The 27,491-nt window shown below is 43.1% G+C and overlaps 1 protein-coding gene across 1 annotated transcript; it reads right to left on the bottom strand.

Moving 5' to 3' along the window:
- Window positions 1–33: 33 nt before the first annotated feature.
- LOC124112845 (protein arginine N-methyltransferase 5-like) lies at window positions 34–27,433 on the bottom strand. The gene is made up of 17 exons (XM_048398986.1): window positions 27,308–27,433; window positions 25,446–25,564; window positions 23,981–24,066; window positions 21,736–21,867; window positions 20,692–20,795; window positions 19,046–19,259; window positions 18,234–18,323; window positions 17,496–17,567; window positions 15,588–15,665; window positions 14,145–14,203; window positions 13,311–13,436; window positions 9,009–9,184; window positions 8,174–8,283; window positions 6,793–6,886; window positions 5,665–5,781; window positions 2,732–2,796; window positions 34–1,442 (listed from the first exon to the last, which is right to left on the bottom strand). Exons 1-17 carry the CDS (start codon window positions 27,397–27,399, stop codon window positions 1,290–1,292), a joined length of 1,887 nt encoding a protein of 628 aa, XP_048254943.1. The 5' UTR covers window positions 27,400–27,433; the 3' UTR covers window positions 34–1,289.
- Window positions 27,434–27,491: the final 58 nt, after the last annotated feature.

Genomic DNA, 27,491 nt, shown 5'->3' with positions numbered 1-27,491 from the left:
TTTATGCTGACAGCCTGAAAAGTTTATGTACGACAGATATATATTACCAGGGTTTGATTGCCCATAATTAAGGGTTCATATAACACACGAGTGCGTATTATACGCGAATAAATAAGTCTTGTGTACATTGATCAATCGGAAGGGATGCTAATTGGGATTAGGAATTGGGACAGATTGGGAATTGCCAATACATTAGCAAATATCACCGTGAGCGCTTATTAGAGCGGGGCGCTTATTACGTCGAATACGGTAATTCACAATCATATTCATAACTTAATTCTCCAATAAAATAGTGAATGAAATTAATCTGATGTTATTAAATGCATGTCTGTTAGCAGGTGTGACACATGAAATGCTTTGTACAAACAATGACCATACCGGTATAGGAGAACATGCTCCAACAGTGTAAACAACAGTCACTGTTGACAAACATGTTCAGCCTGAAAAAAACATTGTGGTTTTCACAAGTCCATAGCATGGATGTCATCTTACACCGTTATCATTATCAAATGTAAAATATGATTACTTCAGAATGAAAAAGTCTAGCATAAATGTTTCCCAAAACATTTAAATAGTGCCAAAAGGCTGAAAAGATATACAAGTTTGTCTCTGACAATTGCTTTTAACATATTCGGCTGGGAAGCAACCTTGCTGACACTATGAAAACGCATAGTGGAGTTTGGGAAATAATTTTCAGCAAACTGACAGAAGACAAAGAAATTGGTACTTGGTAGTGAGGTCTGTTGGCATGCAACATTGCAATAATGTTGTCTGAGTTTGAATCCTCATTCACGTTGTCATACCTCGACATAAGTTTCCAGTCACTTGTTACTTATCAAGAGGCAAACTCCACTACGTGTTTTGAAAGTGTTTCAGTATATTAGTGTTCAAGTCTCAGAAAGCGTGCTATCCATTTTCCTTTCATTCTAAAAAAACAAATGCGTGAGTTTATATAACAACATTTTTAAGGCTTTTATAAGGCTTAACCTTTGAATATTCTGCCACACATTATCTGTTCTTGAAGTTAATGAAAAGTGAGAGAGACTTTTTGGTGCTTACAATTCCCCAAAGAAAAAACCTAAAAGACAAACAAGTAATCAGCACTAGTGAGGGAGTTCGGAGGGAACCAGCTGTAATACCACAGTGTCTGTCACAGCACCAGCTTTAGGAGCCCAATAGTATTGAGACGCACCCCATGGTGTTGTGCACGTGCCATAGATCCAGCGTTCCAGAGCCCTGTAGTATACAAGCAGTCCATGGCGTTGTGTGCGTGCCACAGCCCCAGCCATCTAGAGCCCTATGGTGTAGGAGCGCCCCTTAGGGTTGTGTATGGAGAGGGCTATGGGGTCCTGTATAGCCCACTCGTACCACACGTTCTTGTCCGTGCACAGTCGCCAGATGTCAAGGACCACCTGACTCTCCTTCTTTAACAGGAGAGGACGCTGAAATATGCATTGGCGGAGAATTAACACATCGTTTCTCAAGTGTGGTTTTATGTCGCTTAACATTCCGGCAATTTCACAAGGAAGGGGAACCAGAATTAGACTTTATACACTATACCTATGTGGGGAATCAAACCCAGGCGCCTTCAGCAATACGAGCAAACACCTTAACCGCTAGGATGACCCACCACCACCCATTTCATATTTGCCTCCTGATCATGATTTACAGTGGACAATAGGTCCACACTCAGAATAAAATTGTCAGAGATAGATTTTCATGAAAAAAACCAAGTTAATTATTTTTCATTTTACGACACATCCCTTACAATAAATCTGAATGTGTGTTACACAGCAACGTTTTCTTACTATGACATCACAGTACACAACCTCATTTGACATTCATATTATCTACATGGATTAAACAGTCTTGTGACTGGCATCATCTAAATACATATACAGGACAAAAGACTAACCACAGATGAACATCATCAGTAAAGTGATGAACTCTCAGTGGGAAATCTTGAACATTACCTTCCACTCAAACATTTAACTGTATATGCAGCCTTAGAAATTAATCTTTTTTAAAACTAGTCCACAGGACTAGTGTAAACCTTATGTCAATAGACCTTAGAACCTATAGATAGTCCTGCTTGAATGAGACAAATCAATTCACCGTTTACATTTTCTGACAGTCTTATTCAGTTCCAATTTGTTTGTTTGTTTGTTGTTCCACGCCAGACTCAGCAATATTCCAGCTATTTGACGGCTGTCTGTAAATAATCAAGTCCGGACAGTTCCAAATTGTAGCAAAATTGAGTAACATCTGACAGCATTAATTCTTAACCCATTCTCAATGTTTCAATTTTAGTTCCAATTTGTAGCAAAATTGAAGCATTGAAAACAGGTTCAGAAATAATGCCTTCAGATGTTACTTGTTACTTGTCAAGAAGGACGACCAAACACTGGAACTTTGCTCGTCTTCAGCACAAACTTGGGCAAGCAGAATAGCATGAATTTCAAATGCTGATATTTGCCCAAATATCAAATAATTTGGTTTGTTTGTTGTTTTACGTTGCACTCTGCAATATTCCAGCTATGTAAGGGGGTCTGTAAATCAAGTCTGGACCAGAAAATCCAGTGATTGATATCATGAGCATCGATCCATGCAATTGGGATCGATGACATGCATCAAGCAAGTCAGTGAGTCTGACTCAAATAATTTGAAAAAGCTAGATTTTGGTTAACATGCAAGTATCTACCGTGTGGCGGACATTAACATGAAGACGTACCTTGATGGGGAAGAGTATCGGGAACCAGCTGAACATGCCGGGGGAGTGTGTGGCCGGTACTATACCTACAACACAGCAACACTTGTACACAGGGGGACCACATAACCACTACTACACAACACTAAGTGAATAGCTTGTTCAGTTCAGGGCCCACTTGCACAAAGTGATCGTAGCGCTAAGACTATCGTAAGCCTATGTAAAAGTATGGGGGTTAAGATCATCTTAGCGCTAAGATCGCTTTGTGCAAGTGGGCCCTGGTTGGTTGTTTAACGCTATGGTCAGCAATATTCCACAACATCACAATGTCGAGTAAATTATTAAGTCTGGGGCAGACAAACTAGCAACCAGCAACCATGATGAACATCCCATGCCATCAGGAAAAAATGGCTCACAATCCACTGTTACCAATTCTGATCACCCAAGTGTATGTGTGTGTGTGTTTGTTGTTGTTTAACACCGCACTTAGGAATATTCCAGCTATATGAGGGTGTCCTGTAAATACTCGAGTCTGGACCAGACAATACAGTGATTAGTAGTATTGACGAAATCTGGCCATCAGGGTACGATGATACCCAATCAACCAAATCGCGGAGTCTGACTACACGATCCATTTAGTCACCTCATGACCAGCATAGGTTGCTGAGGACCTATTATACCCCAGAATCCCAATGGGGGCCACTCGAGTTTGTTTGTTTGATGTTGTTTAATATTCCATCTATATAACTAGAGTCTGGACCAGACAACCCAGTCAATCCATCCACGCAATTGGGATTGTACATGCGAATTAATGAATATAGGATGTAGGTTTCTATAGTATGAGGTGAGGTTAGGTGAATTGGGGTTTAACGTCGCGTCCAAGATTATTGCACTTTTATAGCGACGTGCATGTACGTGTGTGTGTTTGTGTGGCTGCTTGTACAAGTCCGGACTGATGCCGATTTATAGTGCTAGCTCACTGAGATACCATGCTGCAGTTTAACATGAATACCCTACTCAGACACAGTATACTGACTCCGAGCCGACCAGTCCTTGTTTTAGCCCCTTAATGCCGTGCGCCAGACAGGGTAACAACAAGTACCATATTTTAACGTCTTTTGGTATGACGTGGCTGGGGATGGAACCGCGGACCTTCCGCTCTCCGGGCGGACGCTCTATATACCGCTTGACCACGGAGGCGGTCTCACTATAGTATGACAATATGTGATCAGTGTTTGATATGAGCGTGCAATCACTATGGGATCACTGGGATATTTGAAGCTTCTGTAACATGGCAGTATGTGATCAATGGTTGAAATTATTTGTTTGTTGTTTAACTCAACGATATTCCAGCAATGTGATGGCTGTATGCAAATATTCAAATATTCACGATGACATGCATCAACCAAGTTAGTGAGCCCGACCACTCAATCACATCTTGCCACAAGCATAGTCGTCTCTTACGTCAAGCATGGGTTGCTGAAGAAACCACTCAAGTAGTGAATAACATCACTATGACATGACAGTGGCACTGAGTGACATAGAGATCATGCCGCATCACTGGCCTGTAAATCATTGAATCTTGACCAGGAACAACAAGCCTGGACTAGCCAATCAACATGAAGCAACAATGAGTGGAGCGGAGTAGAGGGGAGAGTGGGAGTGGAGTGGAGTGGAGTGGAGTGGAGTGGAGTGGAGTGGAGTGGAGTGGAGCGGAGCGGAGCGGAGTGGAGCGGAGCGGAGTGGAGAGGGGAAAGGGGAGCGGAGCGGAGAGAAGAGGAGAGGGGAGGAGAGGAGAGGAGAGAAGAGGAGTGGGGAGAGTGGAGTGGAGTGGAGTGGAGTGGAGAGTGGAGTGGAGTGGAGTGGAGAGAGGGGAGAGTAAAGTGGAGCGGAGTGGAGTGGAGTGGAGTGGAATGGAGTGGAGAGGAGAGGAGAGAGAGGGGAGAGTGGAGCGGAGTGGAGTGGAGTGGAGTGGAGTGGAGTGAGGGGAGAGTGGAGCGGAGTGGAGTGGAGTGGAGTGGAGTGGAGTGGAGTGGAGAGGAGAGGAGAGGAAAGGAAAGGAAAGGAGAGGAGAGGAGAGTAGAGGGAAGTGGAGTGGAGTGGAGTGGAGAGAGGGGAGAGTGGAGTGGAGAGAGGGGAGAGTGGAGCGGAGTGGAGTGGAGTGGAGCGGAGTGGAGTGGAGAGGAAAGGAGAGGAGAGGAGAGTAGAGGGAAGTGGAGTGAAGCGGAGTGGAGAGAGGGGAGAGTGGAGTGGAGAGAGGGGAGAGTGGAGTGGAGTGGAGTGGAGAGAGGGGAGAGTGGAGTGGAGTGGAGAGAGGAGAGGAGAGGAGAGGAGAGGAGAGGAGAGGAGAGAGGAGAGGGGAGAATGGAGTGGAGCGGAGTGGAGAGAGGGGAGAGTGGAGTGGAGTGGAGAGAGGGGAGAGTGGAGTGGAGTGGAGTGGAGAGAGGAGTGGGAATGGAGTGGAGTGGAGTGGAGTGGAGTGGAGTTGAGAGAGGGGAGTGGAGTGGAGAGAGGGGAGAGTTGAGTGGAGTTGAGTGGAGTGGAGAGAGGGGAGTGTGGAGTGGAGTGGAGTGGAGTGGAGAGAGGGGAGTGGAGTGGAGTGGAGTGGAGCAGTGGGGATTGGAGTGGAGTGGAGTGGAGTGGAGAGAGGGGAGTGGAGTGGAATGGAGTGGAATGGAGTGGAGTAGTGGGGAGTGGACTGGAGTGGAGAGGAGCGAGTGAGTAGGGTTTAACACCGCTTTTAGCAATATAGCAATATTACAGCAATATCACGGCGGGGGACACCAGAAATGGGCTTCACACATTATACCCATGTCGGCAAACGAGCCCAGGTCTTCAGCGTGACGAGCGAACACTTTAGCCACCAGGCTACCCGACCGCCCCAGAATGCTCAGTGAACATAATGTCAACAATATCTGTGCCCCAATGCATAATACTAAGCCCCGACATCTACTTACTTAATGTAACATGTCCGAACAAGATACAGTCGAAGTAGCCGGCAAACCCATGTAAGACACAGTCGTTGGATATGGTGAAATCTAAACTTTTGTACCTAGAGTTGTCTATTACTTCATCTGAAACAAACAATTTACCAAAATAACAGATCATCATCAATGTGTCATTGATGTAGAAGAGAGCTTCATCACTTCAATGAAACCCAGGGGAAAACGACATTAACACAGAAGATGTGTTAGACATGGTTCATACAGATATGGACCACAAAAATCAAAGGCATTTTTGTTGGAATAATAGCCTCAATCAGTCAATATAATTTGTAAATCCAGCATATAAAAAGCAGTATGAACATCATAAATTTACAAACAAGATTGATTTTCAAAACTAACAAATAAATTAAAAGTCTGTCATGAATTCTTCCAAAATATTACTCCATAATTCCAGCCTAGTTCGGCAAGGGTGGAAACTGGACTTTTACAGTCAGTTATCTGCCTTGCCTCGGAACGATGCATGATTGGTTACTGGTGAACAAGTTAATTGCTATCTCCTCCAAAAAGCACCTTGACACAGGCAGGAGTGTTTACCTTTGTTGGGGTGTACAAACGTGAACAAGCACCTTGACACAGGCAGGAGTGTTTACCTTTGTTGGGGTGTACAAACGTGAAAAAGCACCTTGACACAAGCAGGAGTGTTTACCTTTGTCGGGGTGTACATACGTGAACAAGCACCTTGACACAGGCAGGAGTGTTTACCTTTGTTGGGGTGTACAAACGTGAAAAAGCACCTTGACACAAGCAGGAGTGTTTACCTTTGTTGGGGTGTACAAACGTGAACAAGCACCTTGACACAAGCAGGAGTGTTTACCTTTGTTGGGGTGTACAAACGTGAACAAGCACCTTGACACAAGCAGGAGTGTTTACCTTTGTTGGGGTGTACAAACGTGAACAAGCAGGAGTGTTTACCTTTGTTGGGGTGTACAAACGTGAACAAGCACCTTGACACAAGCAGGAGTGTTTACCTTTGTTGGGGTGTACAAACGTGAACAAGCACCTTGACACAGGCAGGAGTGTTTACCTTTGTTGGGGTGTACAAACGTGAACAAGCACCTTGACACAGGCAGGAGTGTTTACCTTTGTTGGGGTGTACAAACGTGAACACCTTCTGGGGCTCAGACAGGATCTGGCAGTTGTGAAGGCGGACAACGTACGGCATCTCGAACGGGGCCTGTTGGTGGACAAAGTACAGGGAACAATTACCCAAACACACAAACCTCTATACACGATACAACAGACTTAGTTACCAAGCACACAAACCGCTATACACGATACAACAGACTTAGTTACCAAGCACACAAACCTCTATACACGATACAACAGACTTAGTTACCAAGCACACAAACCTCTATACACGATACAACAGACTTAGTTACCAAGCACACAAACCGCTATACACGATACAACAGACTTAGTTACCAAGCACACTGGAGACCAGACTGTCACTATGTCCAACTTACTCATCTGGGTACCGTTTCGCAAGGTTATCGTAGTGCTACGAATATCGTAACTCCAAGACTTTAACATAATAGACTTAGGATCGCTTCAATTGCTACGATCCTTTGTAGGGAGTGAGTATGGTTTTACACCGCTTTTAGCACTATTCCAGCAATATCACGGCAGGGGACACCAGAAATGGGCTTCACACATTGTACCCATGTCGGGAATTGAACCTGGGTCTTCGGCGTGACGAGCGAACGCTTTAACCACAAGGCTACCTGACCGTCCCAGATTCCTTTGTAAAAAAAGAAAACATTGGCCCCTGCTTACTGCATCTACAAATGATACTGTATCATAATGTTGTTTTATGCCACAGTGGATTATCAGGTACAAAATCAACCAAGTCTGACATCATGATCCAATTTGGTCACCTCTTACAAGACCAATACAGTTCAGGGGACCTATTCTATCCTGTTTCCCCACCTGGTGAAATCACTGTTATGTTTAGTGAATCAATACAATTCTACCATGATTTCAGCATTTGAAACTTCACGCTGTGTGTTCGGCTCCAAATTCAATGTGGCGCGTTAAATCTACAGGTAACTATCTCTACATTGAAAATAGTATGTTTATCTCCTAATATCCTAATGACACCACTTGTGTCTTATAATCTGAATCAATGCGGGGGCACGGGTTGCCCAGTCGTCTAAGGCGCAGCGATTCACTGTGCAGAGTTGATCCCTTGGACAAGCCAGAAACCTATGATTGTGGGTTCGAATCCCGGTTCGCTCTGATTATGTTTCTAGGTTTGTCAGCACCATACCCGTGCTCGTGGGTTTCACCGAAGTGGTAAACGTCTGTGACCTGCATCACTTCGTGTTTTCCTCACACATTAAGCTGCCACACCGCGATATAACTGGAAAACTGTTAAAAGCAGTGTTAAACCCAACTCACTCACTCACTCACTGAAACAATGCATATTGAAGAGCTTATTTATTTTCAAGGCATGCTGACGAACCTCTGGCCCCTTGTCCTTTTCCTTACACTGTCGCACCTCGTTGTACAGCTTAGCTGACTGGATGGGAGCTAGGTAGGAGGTGTACTTGCAGGGGATGCTGATCCCATCATCTGGACAACAAGCAACAGTCAATTATGCATTCTGGACTTGTTTGTTTGTTGTTTAACGCCGCACTCAGCAATATTTCAGCTATATGACGGCAGTCTGTAAAAAATCGAGTCTGGACGACAATCCAGTGATTGACATCATGAACATCAATCCAATCAATTGGGATACATGCATCAACCAAGTCAGCGAGTCTGACCACCCGATCCCGTTAGTCGCCTCTTACGACAAGCATAGTCACCTTTTACGGCAAGCATGGGTTGCTGAAGACCTATTCTAACCCTGATCTTCACGTTTTGCTTAGTAGTATTAAGTATTAACTTAAACAGTAAACATGGCAGAATAACAATTTCTACAACATGTCAAAAATATACCAGAATCTGCACTGTACAAAGAAGTATTATCCCAAGTATAACATTTGTTACTGCCTGAATATCATTTTTTTCTGATGCCTGACATGTTCAAAGCAAGAAAAAAAAAAAATTATAGAAAGAAAAGTATTTTAATTTGTTGTTTGGGATCGGGTGGTCAGGCTCGATGACCTGCTTGATGCATGTCATCGTATCCCAACTGGATTGATGCTCATGATGTCAATCATTGGATTATTTACAGCCAGCCATCATATAGCTGGAATACAGCTGAGAGTGGAGTTAAACAACAAACAAACTCACAAAAAACTAAAAGGAATGACCATTTTCTGGGGTTACAATCACCCCCTATAACAACCCACCTTTAAGAAATCTCTGTGCCCCATCGAGACATTCAGGGGACAACTCATTATCGCCGAAGGACCCAAGAAGCTCGCTGATGAGGATGTCTGTCTTCTCCGGTGCCTCCCAGGATCTCATGTCACACGAGATCACATCCACCTGCTCCCCCCACATCTCATCCTTCAGATTCTCCAGCCTGACAACAGACAATCAATACACATGGAAGTGAGGCATCAACATGGCGCCAAACTCTTGGTTTCTTCAAATTGAATTTACAATGAAATAATTTTCCCATTATTTTAACACAGGCATGTTTAAAACAGTATGAGTGAGTGAGTATGGTTTTACGCCGCTTTTAGCAATATTCCAGCAATATCACGGCGGGGGACACCAGAAATGAGCTTCACACATTGTACCCATGTTGGGAATCGAACCCGGGTCTCCGGCGTGACGAGCGAACGCTTTAACCACTAGGCTACCCGACCGCCCCTAAAACAGTATGAACTAAATAAGTTTCCTTAATGATAAAAGTTTACTGTAAAATCATTTGGATTAACTAAACAAAGAAAGCAAACAAACAAACATAAGCTAACACTATTTATGCTTTATACATATACAAATACACAATGCCTTATAGAAAGTGGTCAAAAGTAACAAAATGTTATACTTGGGATAACACTTCTTAGCAAAGTACAGAATCTTGTACTTTTGGGGGTTCAGTCCCATCCGGGTTTCGAACCCACACACTCAGAGGAATCGCCAGCACACAAAGTCAGCAATCTAACCTACTCAGCCATCAAAGTATAAACCCAAATATAACATTTGTCTATGTTTATACTTTTTCATGTTGCCATTTTGACTTCCTGCTGTGGCCCCCTCTTTGACTAGGGTGTCCACAGCCATTTTGACCTGTTACCATGGTTACCGTCATACAGACCTTTCAGAAAAAATGTCCCCGTTTTATTATTGCGGTAACATTTCTCACAAAAACGTCACGCATTTCTTGGTTTAAATAAAAATAAAAAAGTCCATGTGTGATAAATAGTAGTGTTGATCATGTGTTGTTAATGAACTGTTTTACTTCAGTATGTTGTAAATAATGGTCTTTTGGATATATCACATGATTCAGTAATCAACAATTATTTATTGTATAATTTCAGATTCATAAAGCAAATATCATCATTGCTGTTCCTTCACTTATTGTATTTTCAGTTCAGGCTGAGTAAGATATATAAGCAGTTGTAAGCTAAGCATCATCAGTACAGCTCTAGTCTTTTGTTGTGTTCAGCTCATGGGGTCAGTCCACTAGAGCATAGGGTGGACAGGTACATCTTTGGTGATCAATCAAAGTTGAAGCTTGGGTGTTTTCCTGATTGGCTAGATTTTAAATCTCAGTGTCCTATTTTCAAGTCCTTTGTTTTCACCACTTCACTTTCCACTCACACTTCACTCTCTACTGGGAAGCAGACAAGATCAGCAATTTAAAGGTTAGTAGTTGAAGTAAATATTTCAGAGTAACATATACATGGTTCACACAAATATGGAACCCAAAATTTCAAGGCTGCCAACTGTCATTTTCAAGACTTTTTTAAGCCTTAGCCTGTCAATATTTAATTAAATCCAGCATACTATATATTAGTCATAAGACCCAAAAGCAGTAATACCATCACACATTTTCAAACAAGATTTATTTGTCACTCAACAAAACATAAATGGAGTCTGTCATGTATTCTTCAGGGTCTTTGGCACACACATCTATCACTGTGATAATCTCACTTAAACATCATTGGTCCATATTTTTGTGTGCTTCAATACTTTGATTAGCAAGTATTATGGCATTTGGTACAAATTCAAGGCTTTCCAGACTATTTTGGTGATTTTCAAGGTTTTCATGGTTGGCACTAAAAATTCAAGGCTCTTCAAGAGGGACCCTAAAAATCAAGGCTTTTCAAGCCTGTAGGAACACTAACATAAATCACTGTAGGTAAATACATGTCTATATCTCATTCATAGCATTTGATCATGTTATATATGATAGTGTTTGTGTGTGGCAAGTGTATGTGTACTAGATAAATCCATGTCATTGCATGTGTGTTTGTGTTTTGGTCTGTGTGCTAATTGGATCAATGTGTGTATTCAGTAACTTGTATTGTACATTCATGATTTGAGGATAGTCCAGAAGTAATTTTTGTGAGTGTAAATAGAAATGTCATCATGATGTGACTTAGGGGCGGTCGGGTAACCTTGTGGTTAAAGCGGTTGTTCGCCACAAGACCTGGGTTTGATTCCCGACATGGGTACAATGTGTGAAGCCCATTTCTGGTGTTCCCCGCCGTGATATTGCTGGAATATTGCTAAAAGCAGCGTTAAACGATACTCACTCATGATGTGTTTTATATGACGGACAGGTGTATCGTGAGGACTCATTCATTGTACCACCTCAATACATCCCAGTCGGATTCTCCGGGTACATACAAACATGTATATTATTTATGCATGATTTTGCCTATTGGACAAATATCATCCACTATTACGTTTATTGTACCGCATGTATATTATAGGTGTTAATGTAACAATTAAGATGGCATATCTAAGCTTATAACTACAGAATATCATAATGAATATCCTGTAGGTGATTAGTAGTGAGTGAGTGAGTTAGAATTTAACGTCATATCAGCTATATTTCAGCCAGGGGACACAGGTGGCCCAGTCGTCTAAGGCGCCGTGATTCGCTGTGCAGAGTTGCGTCCCTTAGGCACGCCAGAAACCTATGATTGTGGGTTTGAATCCCGGTTCGCCCCGATTATGTTTCTAGGTTTGTCAGCACCATACCCGTGCTCGTGGGTTTCGCTGAAGTGGTAAACGTCTGAGACCTGCATCACTTTGGGCTTTCCTCCCACATTAAGCTGACACGCCGAGATAAAACTGGAATACTGTTAAAAGTGGCGTTAAACCCAACTCACTCACTCACTATATTTCAGCCATATCATAAGGAGAACAATTTATATATGATCAGTAGTAGATTATTGCATTTTGGGATGGAAAAGTATACATTGTTACAGGTTGTCTTTTCCATCACAAACATACATAAACAAACCTCACATCACCAGCCTGTGTCTTCATGTTTTTACCACATCAACAACATCCCTGGCTATTACATATACTTTTGATTCAATTACCTGTAATTCCCATAGACTTTCCAGAAAACTATGGCTGCTGTGGAATAACATTCCTTATAAATATCACAAGGCCTTTGTCTGAACAACAGCTACAAACATCCCATCTTCCCGAGGCAAGGGAGTTAACTGACTGTCAAAGTCCAGTTTCCACCCTTGCTGAACTAGGCTGGAATTTCTGGGTTTGATTGTGTCACCAGTGGCTATTACAAATTATGTCCCTTCTATGTTCCTCCATCTTCCCGAGGCAAGAGCATCCACTAGCCTTTTTATCAAAATCTTGTTTCCACCCTTGCCACATCAAGCCCACTTTTCTGTTCTAAATATGATTGGACCATAGCACATATCGATAGTCCAATCAGAGAACGTTTCACAAAATCAATGTCTGGGTTCTGAAAACATGGCCGCTGTAATAAAGTTTGTCTAATTTGCACTGAAGTTTTTTCAAATATTAAGCGAAGATAAGTAAGTTTTAAATCAATTCGCCCAGGTACTGTGCTTTCAAGCGTACGATGATGAGAACATTAAACACAGCTGGTACACATTCGTATGAAAGTGGTTTATCGCTGCCTGTCCTTGTTGATGCAAATATTTCTTTTCTATCTTTTAAGCCCCTCAACGATTGCCTTTGTCTGCCAGGGGTGAAATTGCGAATGTTTTCGTTATCTGATCGACAAGGTACTTGTCTATGGTAGTCGCCATCTTTGTGAAGCTGTATAAGATAAGAGCAGCGATCTGATTGGGTATCATGTTTTCATTACAAGGGGCACTCGTGATCTATGTGAGGTGGCACCACAACCGAGCCAATATAAGTAGACACGCTTGCCTCAGGGAGGTGATGTCCCTCCTACAATAAACCATATTTGAGCAGATACTAGTACAGTATCTGGATAAGTGCGTCATATAAATGTATAATATGATATCATAATATTTGTTGGGTACAATTAACACATTACACCACAAGGTACAAGAGACCCATGCTTACTCGCACAGTTTGCCACTGCAGGGCCTACTTGCACAAAGCGATCTTAGCGCTAAGATGATCGTAACTCCCATACTTTAACATAGGCTTACAATAGTCGTAGCGCTAAGATTGCTTCGTGCAAATGGGCCCTGCAGGAAGACAGACAACAAAGGCTTACTCACGTAACAACAGCATTGGGATTTTTCTCCACAGCATACAGCTTCTTGATCTTCCTGTCCGCCTGTGACGCTGCTGCAATGGCTGCCCGGACCAGCGGCCCTCGTCCCGCACCAACAACCATAACTATCCTGAAACAGCAGCATAATTCTCAACTCTCCAGACACCATTTACAAATGCTGGTTCATGGCGTTCTGGGCCATTCACAATGGCCCTGTCAGCAAGCTTGTCTACGCGATCTTGTGAGTCACCTCTTACGACAAGCATTCTAACCCCAGGTTTTAAAGGTAGGCTCTGGTACTGACATGATGGTTGATTTGTTGTTTAATGCCGCACTCAGCAATACTCCAGCTTCATGACGTCGGTCTGTAAATAATCGAGTCTGGATCAGACAATCCAGTGATTGACATCATGAGCATCGATCCACGCAATTGGGATACGATGACATGCATCAACCAAGTCAGCGAGCCTGACCACCCAATCCCGTTAGTCGCCTCTTATGACAAGCATGACTTGCTGAAGACCTATTCTACCTTGATCTTCACGGGTACCACTATTCTACCACAGATGTTCATGGGTATGGTACTGATATGGCTGATCTGCACCATCTGTAGTTTTCAGAAAGCAACTATATTTGCAGAATATTATTTTTTAATCATTTACACTAAAATACATATCTTATCAATGTTCCAAACAAAACGTCTCTGGTGGCACACAGACTTTGTGATTTGCAGAGAGCAGAGTGATAATGTCTGACCCTTTTCATTCTAAATACCACGGTGATCTTGGATGTTTTATTCCTAATCACCTCAAATCATCATGAGGTATTTGATACTTACACACTTTTTGTGTCCTTTTCATCTGGTTTTATTTTGTCCAGTAATGCATAATATATTGCCTGAAAAGGAAAACACATACATAAACAATATTACTTATTATTCACATAAATCATATCCCCTTGAATACATTGAGTCAAACGTAAGATAACAGAAACCATCAAGGAATGCATTCAATTTGGTAAAGATAGGAGTTCAAATTAAGAGCTGAAGGTTTTTTCTGGAACTTACTGGTGAATTTAACAGCTTCATTCCACAGTGAAGTTTTCTCCACTTGTTTGCCAATTGCGATCTGACAATATTGTTCTAAAGTCTAAAGTGAGTGTTTGGCCATGTTTGCCTGAATGTTAATGAATGCCTCAGTCAGCAACATAGCCAGCTATATCATTGTGGTAACCAGTGTTAAAAATAGCTGCCTGCCTGCTGGCCAAATGCCAGCGACTTTTAAATTGGGCTGGTAACTTTTCCGTCATTCTATGTCCAAGTTGTTGTCATTTTGTTTTCATTTCGTAGTATATCAGAAACAGGGTTTTTGCTGTACGCTAATTATAACTGATTAGTGATGCGTGTGAAAGTCTAAGATCCACCCAAAACGTCAGACTTATGTAGTGTCTACAGTACCAATCAACTTGTCAGCTTCGCCATTATTTAGCGTAATATTCTCAGGACTATTTTCATAAATATGGCGGCCTCCATAAAGTAGAGCTAGTACCATATGATGGGGACTTGAAACATTTTTTAACAAGCCCTCCTGGCCAGTGAACTTTGGAGTGAGTGAGTGAGTTGGGTTCAACACCGCTTTGAACATTATTCCAGTTATATCACGGCGTGTCAGCTTAATGTGGGAGGAAAGCCCGAAGTGATGCAGGTCTCAGACGTTTTACCACTTCGGTGAAACCCACGAGCACGGGTATGGTGCTGACAAACCTAGAAACATAATCAGGGCAAACCAGCATTCGAACCCACAATCATAGGTTTCTGCCGTGCCAAAGGGATGCAACTCTGCACAGCGAAGCACAGCACCTTAGACGACTGGGCCACCCGTGCCCCCAGTGAACTTTGGAAACTAATTCATACACTAGTGGCAACCAAGTCTGGACAAGGCAAACAAGTGACTGAAAGCATGAGCATGTCCTTCACAATTGTGGTATGATGAACACTCACTCATCCAAGTCCCAGAGCCTGACGACCCCATCCAGGATAGTCGACCCCCATGACAAGCACACCAAAATGTCACTAGTGAGTGAGTGAGTCGGGTTTTCTCTGCTTTAGCAAAATTCAACAGTATCACCATTTAGGACACCAAGAATGGGCTTCACACACATTATACCAATGTGTGGGTAAAACCAAGGGCCTTCGTTGTGATGAGCAAACGCTTTAACCATTCACAGCAAATAGACTTACGGAACGTTTTACAAGTATACCCTGTATGGCATTATGTCTTACCTTTTGATATTGCGAGTATTTTATCGGGTCTTTCTCGAAGATCTCATATGTTTGAGATTCCAGGTTGTCCATCAGTGGCTGCAAAACACAGGGAGTGAGAAAATATATTTCATACAGCAATCTGAAGCTATATCAAGGCAGCCTTGACACTCTGCCAGCAAAGTCACAGTGTGACTACCTGACCCATTCTGACCTAGAAACCACATTTCATTTTGGTTTGTTGTTTATCGCCACATTCAGCAATATTCCAGCTATATGACGGCGGTCTGTAAATAATCGAGTCTGGACCAGACAATCCAGTGATTAATATCATGAGCATTGATCCACGGAATTGGGATCGATGACATGCATCGACCAAGTCAGAGAGCCTGACCACCCGATCCGGTTAGTTGCCTTTTTCGGCAAGCATGGGTTGCTGAAGACCTATTCTACCCAGGAATCTTCACGGACAGAGTATCAGTGAAGTGGGGTGCTTCCATCTCAAAACTCTGGGAGTGTTATACTTCTGACATAATCTCATCAAAATTGGACCTTTAAATCTGATACTTCTCTGCATTAAGACCTGAGGACACCTTCATAGGTTGCGCGTCAGGTGAATCCTGAGCGAACTTTGACATCTTAATCTAATTGAATGCGTGGGTTCTTGAGCCAATCACACTGAAGCACATGTAACACAAGTGGTGTCTCCTAGGTCAAGTGACTTTGTTCGAATGTGGGCCTCTGTTCACCAAGCATTGAATGGGTACCCAGTAGGATGAGATTGCAATGTGGTTGTTAACCTTCCAGCGGTTGTTAACAAGTAGCTTGGGTTGTCTACTCCCCAGGGAGCTGAGAATGATTCTTGAGTGCACATTGATCCAGTGACCAGGGTAATAATAGCCTTTTGAGCATGACCCCCGAAATACGGAAATATGCGCAATATAAATAGCCTATTATTATTATTATGTCAGCTTTCTCAAACAATTCAGTCTCACCTCGATTTTGAATTTTGATTTTTACAAAAGAAAACTCACACAGTGACAGAATACGAAACATAATAATGTCATTATATTGTTTATTCAGAACAAGTTGATTAACTTTGTAACCTTGATCTGTTTAACCTAAAATGAACACAAATTATTCACAAATGATGATTCCCCTTCAAATTTGATTGACAAAATGGCGGAATTGAAAAAAAGTGATTTTCCTCTCACGTTATATCCCCTACAAAATGGCAGCCACTGACCATGCTGTGTAATATTTACTTAAGTAAGCAGAAAGTAGGATCTGCAGGTAAATCAGTGTCAAACACTATCGCTCCCAATATACCACAATACATATCGCAATACAGATAGATGCCTGTATCGCAGTATACAATCTTCTTTGGAAGTGTCCTCAGATCCTCACACTGTAACATCGTATCAGAAAAAAAAAAGTCTGACACATCATGGCTGCCCACAGGGCCCAGACCTCAACAAGTCTATTTACAATGGTGAGGTGAAATCGTGTTTAACGTCGCGTCCAAGATTATTGCACTTATATAACGACGTGTGTGTGGCTGCTTGTACTAGTCCGGACTGATTCGATTTATAGTGCTAGCACACTGAGATACCATGCTGCAGTTTAACATGAATACCCCACTCAGACACAGTATACTGACTCCGAGCCCCTTAATGCCGAGTGCCAGACAGGGTAACAACAAGTACCATCTTTTAACGTCTTTTGGTATGACGCGGCTGGGGATCGAACCCTGGACCTTCCGCTCTCCGGGTGGACGCTCTACCATTAGACCACGGAGGCGGTCCTCTTTACAATGTCTTCAACAGCCAGTATGGGGTACCGATTTGTAATTTCCCCTTTTTGTTTCAGAAATAGAAGGACGGTTCCTTGCTGATGCCATGCCAAGGTTATTTCTAATTTCCAACTTACCTGTAGAGGAGACTGTAGGTAGTCTTCATAGCCCCTGGCGAACTGGCTGATGGCGTCTGGCGGAGTCTGGTTCTGTACATAAACAAAGTCATCAGGTTCACCGCACCAGCAATTAAATCATGTTAATTATCATTATCATAATACTTTGGTGAGTCTGGGACTCGAACAACAAGCTGATCCTGGCCAAACTAAGGGACATAAGTATGTACAGCCACTAACAGACACATATAGACATGAAACAAGAACATTTATTGTAATCCGGTTCAAATTACACAAGTCATGATAAACAGTGCACTGAACATAATATGAACAGCACAAAACATGGAACATGACACCTGCAGCATGGTACATGACACCTACAGCATGGTACATGACACCTACAGCATTGTACATGACACCTGCAGCATTGTACATGACACCTGCAGCATGGAACATGACACCTGCAGCATGGTACATGACACCTACAGCATGGTACATGACACCTACAGCATGGTACATGACACCTGCGACATGGTACATGACACCTACAGCATGGTACATGACACCTGCGACATGGTATATGACACCTACAGCATGGTACATGACACCTACAGCATGGTACATGACACCTACAGCATGGTACATGTCACCTACAGCATAGCATGGTACATGACACCTACAGCATGGTACATGTCACCTACAGCATGGTACATGTCACCTACAGCATGGTACAAAACATGGTACATGAAGTGTCCTGACCTGCCAGAGATGGTCCAGATACTGCTGGTACGCCCTGATGCCCTTGTCTGGGTGTCGGTCCACGCCGGTCAGAATCAGCTGCGCATCCAACTGACAACATTCAACTCAAGTTCATACACCAGCATCCAAAAACATTCCATGACTGCAAACACCAGTCGAAATATGCGAGGCTGTCTGTGAGCTACAAAGTTTCAATTACTCGTCATCATAAGGTATAATTGCATACGTTTGCGGATATTCACGTTTGATTGTATTTTGTACATAAATTACAAAAATGAATTGATGTGAAGTTAAGATGTAATTCAAGGTCTTTCCAAGTCATGTTTTGTTTGTTTGTTTGTTTGTTTGTTGTTAAACGCCACACACAGCAATATTCCAGCTATATGACGGTGGTCTGTAAATAGAGTCTGGACCAGACAATCCAACGATAGACATCCTGAACATCGATCTGCGCAACTGGGATACGATGCCATACATCAATCAACCCAGTGAGCCTGACAACCCGATCCTGTAGGTCGCCTTTTACGGCAAGCATGGGTTGCTGAAGACCTATTCTAACACGGATCTTCATGGGTTCATGTCATGGTTATTTTAAAGGCCTTTTCAAGGCAAATGTCTATTAAGGCCTTTTCAAGCCATGTTCCCACCCTAAAATCGTAATGAATGGTTTCCTGGATCCTGTTTCACAATACTCTCGTTATACGTCATGAATGTCAAGCCACAGCACCGGTTAAGTCTTATTGCATCAGAAGGGCTACAATTGTTTTTGAGAAATGGGGCCCTGAGGTTTAAAGATATTTGTATCACTGTACCCTAAACAGCCTCCTAAGAAAACCCTGGTGGGCTTTGGAGAGAACTGGGTAGCCTTTCTTGTTGGTGAGGAACAGGTTTGTGGATATGGTGACTGTCTTGATGGGTTCGGACAGCCATCTCTCCAGCACACTCTCACAAGGCAGATCAGCAGTCATCTCGAGACAAACGCCGAGTCTCTTGTTGCAGTCACACAGCGTACGAAACAGATGCCACCTAGAGGATACACAAGTAAATAGCTGGTGATGACATGGGTTTATCTCGGACAACGAAGTAAGTGCCCTCATGAGGCAAATTGGAGAATGAAGAAAATGGTTAGGGAGTCTTACAGCCCCCTCTGTGGTGGCAGGGTAAAAAGGTGTCTTACAACCCACTCTGTGGTGGCAGGGGTAACAAGGTGTCTTACAACCCACTCTGTGGTGGCAGGGTAACAAGGTGTCTTACAGCCCACTCTGTGGTGGCAGGGGTAACAAGGTGTCTTACAACCCACTCTGTGGTGGCAGGGGTAACAAGGTGTCTTACAGCACACTCTGTGGTGGCAGGGTAAAAAGGTGTCTTACAACCCACTCTGTGGTGGCAGGGGTAACAATGTGTCTTACAGCCCACTCTGTGGTGGCAGGGGTAACAAGGTGTCTTACAGCCCACTCTGTGGTGGCAGGGGTAACAAGGTGTCTTACAGCCCACTCTGTGGTGGCAGGGGTAACAAGGTGTCTTACAGCACACTCTGTGGTGGCAGGGTAACAATGTGTCTTACAGCCCACTCTGTGGTGGCAGGGGAAACAAGGTGTCTTACAGCCAACTCTGTGGTGGCAGGGGTAACAAGGTGTCTTACAGTCCACTCTGTGGTGTCAGGGTAACAATGTGTCTTACAGCCAACTCTGTGGTGGCAGGGGAAACAAGGTGTCTTACAACCCACTCTGTGGTGGCAGGGGTAACAAGGTGTCTTACAGCCCACTCTGTGGTGGCAGGGGTAACAAGGTGTCTTACAACCCACTCTGTGGTGGCAGGGGTAACAACGTGTCTTACAGCCAACTCTGTGGTGGCAGGGGTAACAAGGTGTCTTACAGCCCACTCTGTGGTGGCAGGGGTAACAATGTGTCTTACAGCCCACTCTGTGGTGGCAGGGGTAACAAGGTGTCTTACAGCCCACTCTGTGGTGGCAGGGGTAACAAGGTGTCTTACAGCCCACTCTGTGGTGGCAGGGGTAACAAGGTGTCTTACAGCACACTCTGTGGTGGCAGGGTAACAATGTGTCTTACAGCCCACTCTGTGGTGGCAGGGGTAACAAGGTGTCTTACAGCCAACTCTGTGGTGGCAGGGGTAACAAGGTGTCTTACAGTCCAATCTGTGGTGTCAGGGTAACAATGTGTCTTACAGCCAACTCTGTGGTGGCAGGGGAAACAAGGTGTCTTACAACCCACTCTGTGGTGGCAGGGGTAACAAGGTGTCTTACAGCCCACTCTGTGGTGGCAGGGGTAACAAGGTGTCTTACAACCCACTCTGTGGTGGCAGGGGTAGCAAGGTGTCTTACAGCCCACTCTGTGGTGGCAGGGGTAACAAGGTGTCTTACAACCCACTCTGTTGTGTCAGGGGTAACAAGGTGTCTTACAGCCCACTCTGTGGTGGCAGGGGTAACAAGGTGTCTTACCATTCCCATGTGTCTTCTGTTGGGGAGTCTCCACTATCCAGTCCCTCGATCACCTCATCTCTCTGGTCCCATGGAGCGACGAGGGGCACCTGCACCCAGAACTGCTGCAACACGGACAATACACAATTACCCTACTGTAACAACACCATTGACTTCCTTTTCAGTGCTCAACACATTGTTTGATGAAACAGCAAGATAAGACAAAGACTGCAGTGTCAAATCTTGTCAAATCTTGTATAATCAACAGTATAATATCCTCATTCATTCATCCTTTATGTTAGCTGTCCTGTCACTACTGGGGTCAGTGTGTACAGCAGAAATGAGCAGTAGTTTTGAAGGATTGCAATTTTTTTCTCCCAAACTAGTACTGGATTTCATTTTCTAAAATATTATAAACACAGCTCGATCTCTAAAGTTCTTATCTTAAACTGGCCTCTCGACCCATCATGATCATGATAGTAACCCTTCCTCAGTCAGTGCAAGTTCAACTAATGTATAATACAAAGGGCAGAGTTAGTTCTATACCACAAGCTGTGGGCCGTGTGGTTCATACACTACCTTGAACAACTCAATCGCATTGAAATCAGATCTTAGATTTCGCTACCGATAAACAAAGACATGAGGACATCCCATTACGGGTCACCTTGCGCGAACTTTGACCGACCAATGAAATGACTGACAAGAAATCGACATTAGCCAATCAGAAGGCTGCTTTCTCAAGCTTTACTATACCAGTTTCAAACTGGCAACAACGCTTCGAAACATATTTTGATGTATTCTCGATTAAAGATTTTAAACTGATCAAAAGAACATTATGGAATGGCTTATGAAGGGCCTAGATGTATGGATATAATCATAAAACCCGTAACTGTCGTTCAGAATACCCTCTGTTGAATATTTTGGGGTTGCATGATTAGAAAACACTTGCATGATCTGGTAAGCGATGCTCTGATTGGTTGGATGAAAGGTCGTTCTGACGTGACCCGTAATGGGATGTCCACAGATCTTTGTTTAGCGGTAGCGAGAACTAGAAGCTTGTGGTACCTGCTGGAAGTAGCTGCCGAGCATATGTTCGTTGAGGCAGCGGGCCAGGTTGAGGATGCTCCGACTCTTCAGCGGCACCATGATGGCCGGCATCCCCAGGTGAGCTGCATACTTCAGCTCCTGCCTCAGAGCCTGGCAACAGAGTGAGTGAGTGAGTGGGTGGGTGGGTGGGTGGGTGAGTGAGTGAGTGAGTGAGTGAGTGAGTGAGTGAGTGAGTGAGTGAGTGAGTGAGTGAGTGAGTGAGTGAGTGAGTGAGTGAGTGAGTGAGTGAGTGAGTGTTCTTTAACGCCTTACTCAGCAATATTCCAGCTATATGATGGCGGTCTGTAAAATAATCAAGTCTGGACCAGACAATCCAGTGATTGATATCATGAGCATCGATCAACCCAATTGGGATGGATGACATGCATCAAACAAGTCAGCGAGTCTGACTGCCCGATCCCGTTAGTCGCCTTTTACGACAAGCATAGTCGCCTTCTACAGCAAGCATGGGTTGCTGAAGACCTATTCTACCCTGGATCTTCACGGGTCGAGTGAGTGAGTGAGTGAGTGAGTGAGTGAGTGAGTGAGTGAGTGAGATGGGTTTAACACCACTTTCAACAGCATTTCAGTAATATCACTGTGTGTCAGCTTAATGTGGAAGGAAGGCCTGAAGTGATGCAGGTCTCACTTTGGTGTAACCCTCAAGCAAAGGTATGGTGCTAACAAACCTAGAAACATAATGGGGCAAATCGGGATTCGAACTACCATCATAGGATTCTGCTGTGGCCAAGGGACACAACTCCACACAACGAATTGTGATGCCTTATTCGACTGGGCCACCCTGGCAACAGAGAGAGAACGGCTTGGCTATGCTATTCCAAAGCTTGTCGGCTCTTACACAGAGGGGAGCGGAGGGGTAGCCTAGTGGTCAAAGCGTTCTCTTATCACGTGGAAGACCCAGGTTCGATTCCCCACATGGGTACAATGTGTGAAGCCCATTTCTGGTGTTCCCCACTGTGATATTGCTGGAATATTGCTAAAAGCAGCGTAAAACACTACTCACTCACTTACACCGAGTGTAATGGAGCCTACTGGTAAACAGTTGTAATGATGCATTTGTGAAATGCGAGCTCAGTGACGCCAACCATTATAACTTTGAAGTGTGTGTGTGTGTGTGCGTGCGTACGATTTATAGTGCCAGTTCACTGTGATACCATGCCGCAGTTTAACACGAATACCCCTCTCAGACACAGTATACTGACTCCGTGCCAACCAGTCCTTGTTTTAGCCCCTTAAAGCCGGGCGCCAGACAGGGTAACAACAAGTACCATCTTTTAACGTCTTTTGGTATGATGCAACCGGGCATCGAACCCTGGACCTTCTGCTCTCCGGGCAGACGCTCTACCACTAGACCACGGAGGCAGTCAGTTTGAGTGAAAAAATGCAATGGAAAAGATGATTTAATTTCACCCAAACCATACAGTTAATGATGCTATTGATGATTACTGATTCTACTACAATGAGGCCAAAGAAGACATGTTTTTTTCATATGACCATAGTCTTCTCTCAAGGCCATGACAGATTAACTACAGTCAAATGCAAAAATCTTGTGTTCTTTAACTTCTTTTTAGCAGTATACTTTACACCCAAATTATCCCAGATCTTCCTTCTTGCCTGAATAGCACAAAAGTACAAGGATTGATCAAGGCGCTCTCCAAGGCTTATATTCAGCCTAAAGTAAATGGACAAATGTTGGTAACATTCCCAAATTAGAATTAAAACATTTCCAATTCAGCTTATCACAGTTATTTGGCATGTAAACAAAAGATATCTTGTAAACAAAAGATAACTTCTCCAATATTCAGTCAAAGGCTTTATTACTCAGTACACTACCTTGAATGTTTAAAGGCCTCTGAATTTAAGAAAACAAAATCTCTGGAAATATTCCCAATTTTGTTTGTTTGTTTGTTGTTTAATGCCGCACTCAGACAATCCAGTGATTGATATCATGAGCATCCATCCATGCAATTGGGATCGATGACATGCATCAACCAAGTCAACCAGCAAGTCTGACCTCCCGATCCCGTTACTCGCCTCTTACCACAAGCATAATCACCTTTTATGGCAAGCATGGATTGCTGAAGACCTATTCTTCCCCATATCTTCACGGGTTATTCCCAATTTTGGATAAGATAATGCTTTCTAAATATTTGGCCCTGAACAATCATTGTCTGCTTATCGTAATGCTTGATAAATGACTTACTGCATCAGAATTCTTCCTCACAGTGTCGATTTTGGAATCATTCTGTAACCATGGTGATACTTTCCCAACAATAAGGCTGCTCCAGTCTGGAAGAAGACAAAAACATCCATCAGTACTGTAACCATCATACACCAAATAGGAAAAATGAATTACACTTTACTTTTTACATACCTTCTTTAATCTAAACAAATTTATGACATCGACACTAACAATATCTTTCAAAAATAATGTACACAAAATATTCAAATTAGTTTAGAGAAGAAACAAGATACAATGATTTCTGATTATGTATTTCAAAGGAACTAACTCAAACCATGGCAACATGGAGTGAGTGAGTGAGTAAGCTTTTACACGGCTTTCAGCAACATTCCAGTAATAGCATGGCGGAACACCTAAAATGGGCTTCCTACATTGTACCATTGTTGGAAATTGAACCCAGCCTTCAGAATGATGAGCGAACATGTTAACCACAAATCTACCCAACCACCCCTGGAGTGAGTGAGTGAGTAAGTGAGTGATTTTGGTTTTACGCCGAATTTAGCAATATTCCAGCAATATCCCGGCGAGGGACACCAGACATGGGCTTCACACATTGAACCCATGTCGGGAATCGTTGGTTGGTTGGTTTGTTGTTTAACGCCTCACTCGGCAATATTCCAGCTGTATGACGGCGGTCTGTAAATAATCGAGTCTGGACCGGGAATCCAGTGATTAATATCATGAGCATCGATCCACGCAATTGGGATTGATGACATGTATCAACCAAGTCAGCGAGCCTGACCACCCAATCCCGTTAGTCGCCTATTACAACAAGCATAGTCGCCGTTTAAGGCAATTATCGGTTGCTGAAGACCTATTCTACCCCGGAATCTTCACGGGTCTGTCGGGAATCGAACCCGGGTCTCCAGCGCCCCTGGAGGAGGGGACAGCTATCTGTATATTCCCACATGATGACCTGCTCTGATTTCAGGGATGAATACGTCCCCAGCACCCCAAGCTTGTCCTATGTATCAACTAAAGATGGTCAGGTGGTCAGACTTAGGACTTGGCTAATTTGACAAGGAATCATATAGAGGTATGGAGCACCCACTTTTGACAAATCTATCAATACATCTGTGTGCACCAGTTGGTCCCCATTACATCATGGCAAATATTGAATCGCATAGTCAGATTCTGAAAGCCTGATTGTGTGTCATCATACTCGCTGTGCAGAGTTGCATCCCTTTGGGCATGCCAACCAATGATCATGGATTCAAAACTCGGTTGCCCAGATTATGTTTCTAGGTTTGTCAGCACCATACCCATGCTCGTGGGTTTTACCAAATTGGTAAATGTCTAAGATCTGCAAAACTCCCGGCTTCCCTCTAACATCAAGTGGACATGCCATAATATAACTGGAATACTGTTCAAAGCAGCATTAAAAACCCAACTCACTCACTCACCCATCCCTCACTAAGATTCTTACCTTGACTGGAGACCACCATATCAGATCGGGTAAGCGCACCAGGTCTATTCTTGGCAGGGCCATTCATAAACTCTCGCCGATAACGAGGATTTACAAGTGGCAGGCATACAAAATCAAACCTGTAAAAAGATATTTGGATAATATACTGAACTAGTCTCCATTTTATTGGAAAAAATGTTATTAATGTCTTACAATATGTTAAATAATAAAACAAACTGAAACATCATAAATATAAAACAGCAATTTAGTACATGGTTTCCAAGGAGATGTAAAAATTGAAACGACAGGCTCCACACGCCTCCGCTTTATAGAAACATGGCCTATTACATGAGCATTATTATCCCCAGTCATACTAGCCAGTCTAGTCTGACACTATATTATCACGGCATCAGAAATTTTGTTATCCATAACCCATGTCGACTGTTTACTTATTTCATTGCTGCACTCCTGGAATGAGATGGCTACTCGTAAGTAAACCTACTAACTACTTGATAACAGTTCCAGGAATGTTTTGGAAGTGGCATTATCCCTACCTCCATTTCAAAATGGTTAGAAAAGAATCCATTTGTTTGGACGATGTTCGTATGCATATTGATTATGCATGATTTGCAACAGGAAGTGATGTAAAGCATATATTCAACACGCATCACACCACAATAGTGGGATCACATTAATATAGAGTTGTCCCCTCCTTCAGTTGCTATTGGCAGATAGTTTGTTTGATCAATCCGATCTGATATGTCATAAAAGTTGGAACAAATAACAGGAAACAATTTGTGTATAACATAAGACCATTATAAATTAACTACCGCGGTTATGAAGCGTACCATGCTACTTCTTAAGTGAAAGCAAAAACATTCTGAAACTCAGGGCTTTAACTAGGCACTCCGGGACATGTAAGAGGCTGATTTCTCAATTCAGGGACCATCTCTGTGGTCTAGTGGATACACAGTGCCTGGCGCTCGGTATAAAAGTGGCTACAACAAGGACTTGTCGGCTCAGGATTGGTATATTGGTATCTGAGTGGGGTATTTATGTTAAACTGCGACATGGTATCTCAGTGGGTTAGCCCTATACAATTTGGCATAAGTCCAAATTGTACAAGCAGACACACACACAAACACACACACACACAGACACACACACACACACACACACACACACACACACACACACACACACACACACATGCATGCATGTCGTTATAAAAGTGTAACAATCCTCGAATGCAACTTTAGAAACTATTTCACATCACCTCGCTTCAATTCAGGTTTTCCTTATGTCAAAATCTTTGGCTTTGCAGCAGTTACATTACCACAAAATCTGTTTTCATGTTTCATTCCTTTTTTTTTTAACAGAATAAAAACTTTTTGTAGATAGGAAGCAGAAAGTGGTACTGGTAGTCAATTTCTGAGAAACCCAGAGCAGAAGTTTTGGGCAGACAAACCAGTATTATAATCAGGGCTGGGGATAGAAAAATCAATCAGCGGATCCTGGTGGAACAATGGTATACAACCATGCAAAACAATTTGCAACGACTTGAACCATTGGGCCACATCATCCACTTATTATTATGATTGAATCCCATAACCATGAAAACACGTACGACACTGAACAAAATCACTACATTTCTGAATGTTTGCTGGATTCTGAGGAGCTGACATCTACAGACAGAAAGTGGTAGGTATATATAATTGAACAACGTAAGTCACGACAATGAATCTTATCCTATCTTCTGCGCAACAATTAAATGACATCGTACTCACGAAAATAGGGGTCACAAATGCATAGAGTTTCTGCTGGAGGAACCAACGACTATAAATTACGACAAATCATATTTCTCTCCATCCACATCTACTTACCCGGATTTGCATGCTGTGTCAAGGGCTGTATTTATGTCTGGAACGCAGTGGAAATCTCTACCACACGAAAGACGTGCACACATTTTTGGCATTTTCTTTCCCACACTCAAGACTATCTATAGTGCGGTACTGGTAAATATTTATCTCAAGCTTGTGCGACAATAAAATAAATCATATATTTCGA

This window comes from Haliotis rufescens, unplaced genomic scaffold, assembly GCF_023055435.1.
Source record: "Haliotis rufescens isolate VD_foot unplaced genomic scaffold, xgHalRufe1.0.p SCAF_19, whole genome shotgun sequence".
Lineage (NCBI taxonomy): Eukaryota > Metazoa > Mollusca > Gastropoda > Lepetellida > Haliotidae > Haliotis > Haliotis rufescens.
The sequence above is the reverse complement of the archived record's forward strand: the minus strand, read 5'-3'. Positions and strand labels throughout refer to the sequence as shown.

Bases quoted from the DNA above. Each gene is read 5' to 3' on its own strand.
- LOC124112845 (XM_048398986.1), bottom strand. From the start codon at position 27,399: ATGCCAAAAATGTGTGCACGTCTTTCGTGTGGTAGAGATTTCCACTGC. The intron at 18,324-19,045 runs GTACAGTGATAC...GAATGTTGTCAG, and splicing joins TTCTTAGGAGGCTGTTTAGG to TTGGATGCGCAGCTGATTCT. The intron at 17,568-18,233 runs GTCAGGACACTT...GTTTATGTACAG, and splicing joins ATCTGGACCATCTCTGGCAG to AACCAGACTCCGCCAGACGC.